Here is a 9,360-nt window from a genome sequence, read left to right on the forward strand (position 1 = left end):
GTATAAAAATTGTAATCGGAATAACGACTCAGAATCGCATCATGTATAACCAAAAAATATATCATATAATGTTATTGTTTTTCTTCATTATTATATTAATTTTTGTACTGAAGATGGCTTCTTTTAGGGCCGAAACGTCTATTTTCACTTTTTAATTTGTATTTATATATATAACTATTAAATAAATATCGCTTATTATATCTAGCGTGTGGCTAAAGCTCTCTTATTCATTAATATAATTTTTTAAATCAAGCCACTTATAATACTAATCTTTCTTTTATTTTATTTGTAATGATTTTAAATTATGGTTAAATTATAAGTTCTAAATACTTAGAAACTTAGAAAAGATAGAACTCTTTTATTCTCATTTATTTCCTACATTTTTCTTTTAATATATTGTATTCAATATATGTACTTAATATTTAATAATCTCGATAAGTACTTACATAAAAATATGAATAAATAAAACTATCATAAAGTTCTAAAACAACATATGAGAGAAACGTTAAAGATATTTTTACTATAACACTTACTCTGGATTTTGACTAGAAGTATATGTACGGAACCATTTTATCTTGGCAGTACGACCCTGATGATCAACACTTTGTACAACGCCATACATTCTAGATTCTTCTTTTTGATCTACAACAAAATCACCTGGAAAAAATTCCTTATCATCTAGATGATGAATTGGATACAATTGTGTTGACGGTATTCCTGGAAAAGAATAAATAATGACGTTTGGCATTGTTACGTTATTTTTTTTTCAGTAATTGAGATTGTTTACTTTTTAATAATATATAAATCAATAATATCGTAAGCAAATAATATATAAGAAAAAAAATATAATTTGGATACATTCTTACGTATTTAAAATAAACAAAGATATTTTGTATAAGTATAGGTCTTATGAGATTCTTTTTCTCTCTTTATCTATACAAACACAATTATATAATTATCAAAGATCAATACCAAATTCTACTGAGCCATCTTGCCACACCACATTGGCTTTTGTATTAGTGGACAACGTTTCTACGACTATCTTAGTCCCAGGAATCAATGGAACAGGTGGTATTTTCTTTTTCGCTTTTCGTAATTTCTTTTTCTTTAGCACTTTTGTCATTAATGCAGGACCCTTCTTTTTCTTTCCCGCTGATGACATGCTAGAACAACAGCTAGAGACCTACAAAGTGCATACATTTCTACATCTTCACTTTTCTTTTCTTAAAAAAAAATGGGGGGAAACGAATAAAAGAGATATTACCGAAGTAGAATCACTTTGTGAACCTGTATCTTCCGTATCCCATTCGTCTGAACTTTCAGCGTGTTGATTTGGAGGCGGCGGCATTAAAACATTGTTACCTATGATGTCCTGAGGACGGATGCCATTACTTTTACCGTTTTCTTCCATCAATTGATTGGACGTTTTATTCTTTTTTTGCTCCTTATCTTCCATCAACTTCGTTACCATGATATTTGAACGGGTTTTCTTTGGACTTTGCTTAGGAACTTGATAAATATCCCTTTGTTGCTTTCGCCATTGTTCACGAGTTATAACGTTTTCATTACCCTTAATGATGTAAAAATTACGGTTGCCGACCTGTACTGTCGAGGGTTCAAATACATTTAACAGTTTAATTTTTTTCAGATCTTCACCCTCAACCACAAACTTCGGTTGAACCTGATCGGACCAGCCGTCCTTTGAATATGCTCGGCACTGCCAATGCACGCCTATCCAATCAGTCTCCACTTTTTCCACAATCACTTTGGTTATTTTTTGAGGTTTTAATTTCCTCTTTGCTTTCATCTCCTTTGTGCACTGAAGCCACTGCGCATCTTCTAAGCAATGAACAGGTCCCCATAAGCTCTGACCAGGATAGAATTCAGTTGGGTGTGGAAAATCATTATCCTAAAACATACTTATATTGTTTGGATCCTATTTAAATAATAAATTAGTTCAATCTTACGCTGTCTCGAGCCTCTTCCAATTGTCCTAACACACAGGAATCCATTTCGTTTATGACACAGTGAGATCCATCTGGCGTTACCAACCATAACTTGAAGTGTGTCATTCTAATGCCACCGACCCACGAATCCAAGCATACTGCCATATCTGTTGCAAATTCCTACAAATAACAGCTGTGTTTCAGTATGTAAATAATGGTTAACCATTCATTATAGAGATATTAATATACCTGCAATGGAATCAGATCTTCGCTCTTGATATCTGTGAGAACCTGTTTGGTACCGATGACCTGAACACAGGCTGTCAGTTCTACATCCCGACAGTAACCTCTTTGTGTATCCTTTCCTTTGATCATTCTACGTACTACATCTCCAGGCATGAGTGTCCTATCAGCCAAATGAACCTAAGAAAACATAATAAAAATCTTTGCATACAATTAATATTAATTTAAAATTCTAACGCAAACCAACACAAAGGTCGAGAATGATCGAGGTGCAAAAGATATAAGTCAAAAAACTGTACAGAAGAAACATTAAAATATATTAGTACAGTAATAATCGGTAGATTAGATTATAACAACATCCAGTCATATCGCCAGAAAAGCCATATAGATACCTTCTTGCAGTTGACCAACTCCTCGACACCGGACGGATGCCATATCATGCGGATTTCGCCCTTTTTGCGCTTTGGCAAGTTCTCCTCATTGTCACTACTCTCGTCGGACAGGTCCAGGTCGTCGTTCTCCATGACGATGCCGAAGACGACATTGCCCCGTTTGTCCATGCGGTAGACAACATCCTCGTAGAAGTACTGATTCTCCGGTGCAAGGTTCGTCGCGGCAGCCATTTTTTATGCCCTGCCTAATGACAACGGCACTATTTCTGCCTTATTCTCGTTAACTATCGTGCCTCCGTATTCTTCGTGTTTTCGGCAATCGTTGATGATCGTCTGGCTGAGCCCGGCGTTCACCAGCGCCAGGGAGAAATCTGATGTGATCTGAAGGAGCCGATGGAGCAGCCAGAGCAAGCGGCCAAAGCAGCCATCGGGCCATCATCCCGACCATAGACATAGTATAGATAGACCACTGAGCTCGATAGCATCTGATTTTCGTCGTACGACGAATCTGCAACCAATTGGAAAACAGGATTTTGCTTTGCATCGACGATACGATTTTTCTGATTGGTTGCAGAGTCGTCGTACGACGCACATCGGATGCAGTGTGAATCCAGCAATAGGCCTAGTTCACATCGTGCAATTGATATGAGTACTAACCAGTAACTTTCTATTGAATTATCTTAATTTCAGCATTATGTGTAAACATATACATGATATATGTATTTAATTAATTATTTTGATGCATATTTTACTAATTTAATACATTATTCTTTAAATACATTGCTGAAATTAAGATTATTTAATAGAAAATTACTAGTTAATATGCGTATCAAGTGCTCGGTGTAAAAGGTGTCATAGTGCATAAAAGAATCAACTGAAGAATCTGAAGCCCTCCTTTTCTTCTATTTCAACAAAAAGAAATACTTTGATTGGCTGATTCTCTTAGGCTGGACCCAGCCTTATGGGCCTTCTACAATAAAGCCCATATGGCACATACAAAACGTAAGGCCGTAAAACGTAATCAGTAAGCGAATTGACCAATCACAGTAGAGACCGTAAGGCCGGTAGCGAATCCAATGTTAGGATTTCCTTACTGATACGTCTTACGTTTTCTATGTGCCATGGGCTTAAACCATAAGTCATAAATCGGAAGTAAGAAACTCAAAATTGACGACTGTGATTGGTCCATTTCTAGCTTATGAGCGTCTAGCTTTAGAATGAGAACAAGGTAAAGCTGTACGCTTATTGGATATCACGCGTCGCGCGCGACGAACATCGCTCTGGTAGTCTGGTGTGCAGTTGGCATCAGCTGGCATTAAAGAACGTGTTGTAACTTGTAACCTAAACAAACCTTCGAAAGTTAAATAGTAGACGTAGAAATCGAAATGAATCTCGTTAGGAAGCAGTGTTTGAGCAAAATATTTTTACAAAGTAACATTAACAGGCAGAATATATCGTACAGTCTCGGTAGAACTTCTAGCTTTAAAAGTGCGTTATCCCTAGAGAACTTGTATCCGAAAAGCAAATTGAAATTGCACACTCCAACTTTTGTTAGTGTATATTAATCTATAAATATGATAAATAATATCATTTCTATTTATATATATTGCTTTTATATGTGCTATGTTTGAGTTCTAAGATGTGCTTTATGACATAACCTCAACATGACTGAACGGTAATTGTTGCTTGTTCGTTTCTCAGGTATCAGATCCTAAGGCAAAATTTAGTGGTTACATACCCTTGGACAAAGTAAAAATTACATACTGCAGTAGCAGTGGGCCAGGAGGACAAAATGTTAATTGTGTAAATACCAAAGTAGATTTAAGATTCCAGATAGACAGTGCTATCTGGTTATCGGAAGAAATTCGAACAAAGATAGCGGAACAAGTGAGTACATACAAATAAAGTTTACATTAGTTAATTTGAATTATTATAAAGCATCGGTTAATCTCAATTATAAATAGTAGCCGATTAAATTCTGGCTAACAATTTAATATTGTCAAATTTATAATATATTCTATTATGAATCTATTATTTTAGTATAAAAACAAGATAAACAAAGATGGTTACTTAATAATAAAGTCAGACTTAACAAGATCTCAGCACTTAAATTTGGCAGATGCTCTTGAAAAGTTAAGGGTAATGATAAGAACCACTTTAGCAGTATCAACACAACCATCGCCTGAATCCGAAGAAAGGAAAAGGAAGAATCTGCTAAAGGCTGCTAGAGAGAGGCTACATGAGAAAAGACTTCATTCTCAACTAAAGAAAAATAGACAAACTCCTGTAGCTGAGTTTTAAATAATTTAATTCACTTAATTATTTTAATTATTCAAGTATTGTATAGTTATACATAAGAATAAACTGTATAGACAAAATAAAGGAAAAAACTTTATATTTATGTATTGTGTTATGAATTTTTTAATGTGTATAACATGTATGATAAAAAAATGTTAGGATTATTGGGAAGCTTTCGAATTGGAAATAAACTCTTAATTTAAAATATTATAATTTGTTAAAAATATATAGTATTATATACATATATACACACATATTTTTAAACAATAAAATCCAGTGATATAAATTGTAAATATATGTCATGTATATATATTCTATGATAAAATAATCAATTGCTCACAATCTTGTCCATGAGCCCATGCTAATGGTTTCTATGGTAACATTAATACTGTGAATAAGAAAACATGAACTATGAAAACCTGCCTTTGTGTGATTACAGTGAATGAATTTAGTTTATCATCGTGAAAATGTCCTACCGTGATTTATACAGTACATATAAAATGATTATTAATGCAGATACAAATGAAATTATGTTATAATTTACTTTTTTTTTACCTGCTTACACAGATTTCACAGAGATGATGAGAGTGCTGGGTTATCCGAGGTTAATTTCCCTCGCCAATTTTCGTATGCCAAATTTTTCCCTGGTTGCAGAGATTCTAGTTTGGTTGGTGAAACGATTCGATCCAGACGTTGATGTATATAACGATCATGATACTGAGGAACAACGTGTAACATTGATACGTAGTGTTGCAGAATTTATGGTAAATGACTTCAATAATTATATCTAGTCATAACATTAGTTTAATGATTCTTGTTTAAAAATAGTATCTAAATCTCTCTCTTATTTATTTTACAAACTCATGAAGTGTGTGTGTTTGATAGAGTTATATTAATTATTATTTTTTTTTTATAACGTTTTATAATATCAACAAATTTTACCATCTTTCTAAAATAGTTATTCAATTGATATTCCTATGACTATCTACAGGATTATATCAAGATACAGTCTGGAAACTATATCTTGACATGGAAAGGACAATTTTCAAGTATGACTAATAAAAACAAGATTCAATTCAATTCAGACAAGATAGGCGAAATCTTTTAATTTTTGACTTATTATTACTAAATACAAATTAACCTAAATAAATAACATGTAACATTTTAATAATTGATATAGCAATATGAAATGTATTATGTTCTCAAAAAATTTGTTTGACTTGACTTGCACAGTAGATGCCATATAATCTGTAATTATTTTTATTGTATACATATAAGTATTTTTATTGTTGAAGATGGCCAAATTTAGGCCAAAATGTCTATATTTATTGTTATAAATATATATTAATTGCGCTAACAAAACCTAGTGTGGCGTATATTGCTCGACTTTTCTTATTGTTTATTCTCAAGCCACATTATTTTTATTTTATTAATTTTTTTATTTCTCAAAATATATCACTCTCAACCATCTTCAGTTAACATTATATTAGCAGTTTGTTTAGCATTACATTAAGTAATGCAATATTCTATTCAAGTAGAATATTGCATTAGATTAATATTAACTGCATCTCTCTGCATTAAAGTCATTATATTAATAAAATCTGTCTAATGATGGTAATGTTTAACTTTAAATGATAGATTCTACTGGCGACTTGCCATTATATCCTGTTAAAAATTAGATTCTTTAATTTCTTCATTTATGAAATTTGTAGTAACACATGTGATATTTAATGTATTCAAGGCATTGAAGACAAATATAAAATTAAATACAAAAAAACTTTATCAAGCTGATGGTTATGCGGTGAAAGAGATGTTAAAGATAACCACGCTGTTGTACAATGCGCACAACAGTAGCAGTACTGAACAGAGTCTATCGAGCAGTAATCAGAATGTAGTGAATTTTGATATTTCCAATAAAATTAACGAGCTGAAAACAACTCGGCAATTAGCAAGCCAATTAACCATCAACGGAGCAGCCCTCTTTGACTTACTCGGCCGAGAAGTGGAACTTCGAGATATTCGCAATACCAAAATAGCGAGACAATTTGACACTTCTGAAATAGAAGTAGCTTTAAAAGATGTCATCGAAAACACGCGCAAAGAGATTAGTGAAACGAAGAAGCAAATCGACAATGTTAAAGTAAAATTTTTTATTTATATGATAAAATAGTTCTCTTTTGTGTGTTTAAAATTTAAATTGTTTGTTTAATCTCTAAAAAATATTTTATTATAATGCCATAGTAACTTTATTAATAAAAATTAATTTATGTTTGCAGGATACAGAACAAAACTTAGATGCAAGAATTGAAAGGCGAAAAACAGAATTAGATCGGAATCAAAAGAGACTCCATACGTTGAAGAAAGTCCGCCCAGCATTCATGGAGGAATTTGAGAAATTCGAAATCGAGTTTAGAGCTCTATATAATGACTATTTACAAAAATTTCGATATCTTGCATACCTGGAACACTTGTATGAAGATACCGCTAAGATGGAACAGGAAAGATTTGAAAGACGGTATTTGTCAACAATATTAAGATATGAAAACAGGATTTAAAAAATACATATAATCATTAAAAAAACATACAAATAAATTAGGCAACACATACATAATTATATAATACAATATTATTATTAATCTCAATCGTAGACAAGCTGCAACGAAAAAACAATTGGAACAATTAAGAGCTGAGGATACGAATTTCGAAAATATGATGGAAAGAAATGATTCTATATTTGCTACAAATCTTCAAGAACCTTTAATTACTCCACTTGCAAATCCGGAAGCTACAGCGGTAGAAAAATCTGGTCAATCCGGCCACATCAAATCAAGTAACTGTTTTTATTACAGAAAATAATTCGCATTCTCTAAATTTCTTGAAGTAAAGTCTTATTCCACAAAATAGTGAAAATACTGCAAATACACTCCTCAACAAAATTAAAGGATCACTTGCTCCACCCTGCAAAAATAGGCAAACTTTGAGATAGAATAACTTCGTCAAAAATCATCGTATCGAGATGTTTAAAAAAGCATTTTAAAGTTTAAAATCTCTACTTTTCAGACCGGTATTCCAAAAAATAGTCTTACTGATATTTCGTAAAGTTACACAAACATAAATAAAAGTGCGTCAAACCTGAAAATTTTAAACGAAATTTGAGGTGTTCCACGGAGCAAAGTAAAAATTGTGCATAAATGCGGTTTATAGCTTTCGAAAGAATGAATCTTTATCTTCAATTTGTTTTTTTGTTGAGCTCTGTACGATTTTTTTTCACCGAGTTATTCAACGTTGAAGTAAAAAGGCCATATTAAATATTTAAGCTAATGTACCTGGCCCTGATGTATTTTGTATCCAAAGCTGGAAAAGGTATAAAATTACAGATTTCTTTATCCATTTAACCTCAGTATAGCGACCAACGCTGGAGATAAAAATGGATAAAGAAATCTGTAATTTCATATTTTTTCCAGCTTTGGACACAATAATAAACCAGGGGCAGATACATTAGCATGAATATTTAAATCGTGGAAAAGGAATTTTTATTCTGTGAAACTACTGTGAAGAGGTTCGATAGGAACGAAAACGTCAAAAACGCTAGTTTTATCGATAATACAGGCGGGTCCAGCATCACCTTAACTTCTAGTGCTCTCTTCTTTTCAAGTTTATATTTGAATTGTACAGAAGTTTTTGTTATTTAAAAATTATTATATTATACGATATTGTAATTTTCACAATCATTTGCAAATAAAATTTTTTGAAAATATAATTAAGAGATATGTGAAAGAAAATAAATTTTCTGTGCTTTTTTGGTAATAACTAATAACAAATTAAAAATATTCCAGATACTGGAAGAGCATCAAAGATGCAATATACTCAGCGACGCATTTACGGTAGCATGTCTGGACGGCAGAGGGGTACAATTCAAGAAAACGATAGTGATGATTCCTTGGGTAGCGATAGTGATTTATTGATCGATGGAGATCTTGACGATGATGACGATGAAGATCTTTTAAATTCCGTGGGGGCGACAGATATGGGCAACTATAATCGCAAACCCGCTCAAGAAAAGCGAGCTGTCAGTAAGATAGAGAAGCATTCAGATGATGATTTTTAATAATCTCTAATTTTACCAGATTGGTTTTATACATTAAACGCTAATATTGAATGAAGAAATAAACAAAATAAATCAATTTTAACTTTGACCATTAAAGTACCTTCTTTAGATATATTATTATCTAGTAATATTTTTCGCAATAAGTTCTTTAGTGGTTTTAAGGTATATGTTAATAACACATCAAAATCTAAGTAAAAGTGAAAAAATCTAATTTAATTTTTGGTGGAATATTGTTATTTTTCAGTTTGATTTTGTTGCAAATTCGAAAGTAATCGACTTATAGATCTGAAATAAATTTATTGAAAATACATATAAATATATTATTCTAATATCTAACTCTTTAACCGTTATAGATTCTTTTCTTAGTTATGAT

At 32.1% G+C, this 9,360-nt stretch overlaps 3 protein-coding genes across 3 annotated transcripts in view; 2 read left to right on the plus strand and 1 right to left on the minus strand.

Annotated features, from left to right (window-relative positions):
* LOC108771489 ((E3-independent) E2 ubiquitin-conjugating enzyme UBE2O) overlaps positions 1–2,888 on the minus strand; it is a 5,949-nt gene extending 3,061 nt beyond the window's left edge. The window contains exons 1-6 of the mRNA XM_018536807.1: positions 2,582–2,888; positions 2,196–2,369; positions 1,968–2,126; positions 1,265–1,909; positions 973–1,183; positions 534–717 (exon numbers count right to left, since the gene is read on the minus strand). Coding sequence (XP_018392309.1) covers positions 534–717; positions 973–1,183; positions 1,265–1,909; positions 1,968–2,126; positions 2,196–2,369; positions 2,582–2,812 — 1,604 coding nt within the window. The 5' untranslated portion in view covers positions 2,813–2,888. The remainder of the gene's footprint in view (positions 1–533; positions 718–972; positions 1,184–1,264; positions 1,910–1,967; positions 2,127–2,195; positions 2,370–2,581) is intronic.
* Positions 2,889–3,894: 1,006 nt separating this feature from the next.
* Positions 3,895–4,959, plus strand: LOC108771978 (peptidyl-tRNA hydrolase ICT1, mitochondrial). The gene is made up of 3 exons (XM_018537409.1): positions 3,895–4,131; positions 4,283–4,468; positions 4,622–4,959. Exons 1-3 carry the CDS (start codon positions 3,967–3,969, stop codon positions 4,880–4,882), a joined length of 612 nt encoding a protein of 203 aa, XP_018392911.1. The 5' UTR covers positions 3,895–3,966; the 3' UTR covers positions 4,883–4,959.
* Positions 4,960–5,315: 356 nt separating this feature from the next.
* Positions 5,316–8,987, plus strand: Cluap1 (clusterin associated protein 1). The gene is made up of 6 exons (XM_018537298.1): positions 5,316–5,368; positions 5,447–5,643; positions 6,621–7,019; positions 7,156–7,394; positions 7,528–7,709; positions 8,716–8,987. The coding sequence occupies exons 1-6, from the start codon at positions 5,347–5,349 to the stop codon at positions 8,985–8,987; spliced, it is 1,311 nt and encodes a 436-aa protein (XP_018392800.1). The 5' UTR covers positions 5,316–5,346.
* The last annotated feature ends 373 nt before the right edge of the window (positions 8,988–9,360 follow it).

Source organism: Cyphomyrmex costatus, unplaced genomic scaffold (assembly GCF_001594065.2).
Source record: "Cyphomyrmex costatus isolate MS0001 unplaced genomic scaffold, Ccosl1.0 scaffold100, whole genome shotgun sequence".
Lineage (NCBI taxonomy): Eukaryota > Metazoa > Arthropoda > Insecta > Hymenoptera > Formicidae > Cyphomyrmex > Cyphomyrmex costatus.

Coding starts and splice junctions, on each gene's coding strand:
- LOC108771978 (XM_018537409.1), top strand. CDS start 3,967: ATGAATCTCGTTAGGAAGCAGTGTTTGAGCAAAATATTTTTACAAAGT. Junction 4,132..4,282: donor AATTGCACACTCCAACTTTT/GTTAGTGTATAT, acceptor TTCGTTTCTCAG/GTATCAGATCCTAAGGCAAA. Junction 4,469..4,621: donor GAACAAAGATAGCGGAACAA/GTGAGTACATAC, acceptor CTATTATTTTAG/TATAAAAACAAGATAAACAA.
- Cluap1 (XM_018537298.1), top strand. CDS start 5,347: ATGTCCTACCGTGATTTATACA. Junction 5,644..6,620: donor GTAGTGTTGCAGAATTTATG/GTAAATGACTTC, acceptor AATGTATTCAAG/GCATTGAAGACAAATATAAA. Junction 7,020..7,155: donor AGCAAATCGACAATGTTAAA/GTAAAATTTTTT, acceptor TTATGTTTGCAG/GATACAGAACAAAACTTAGA.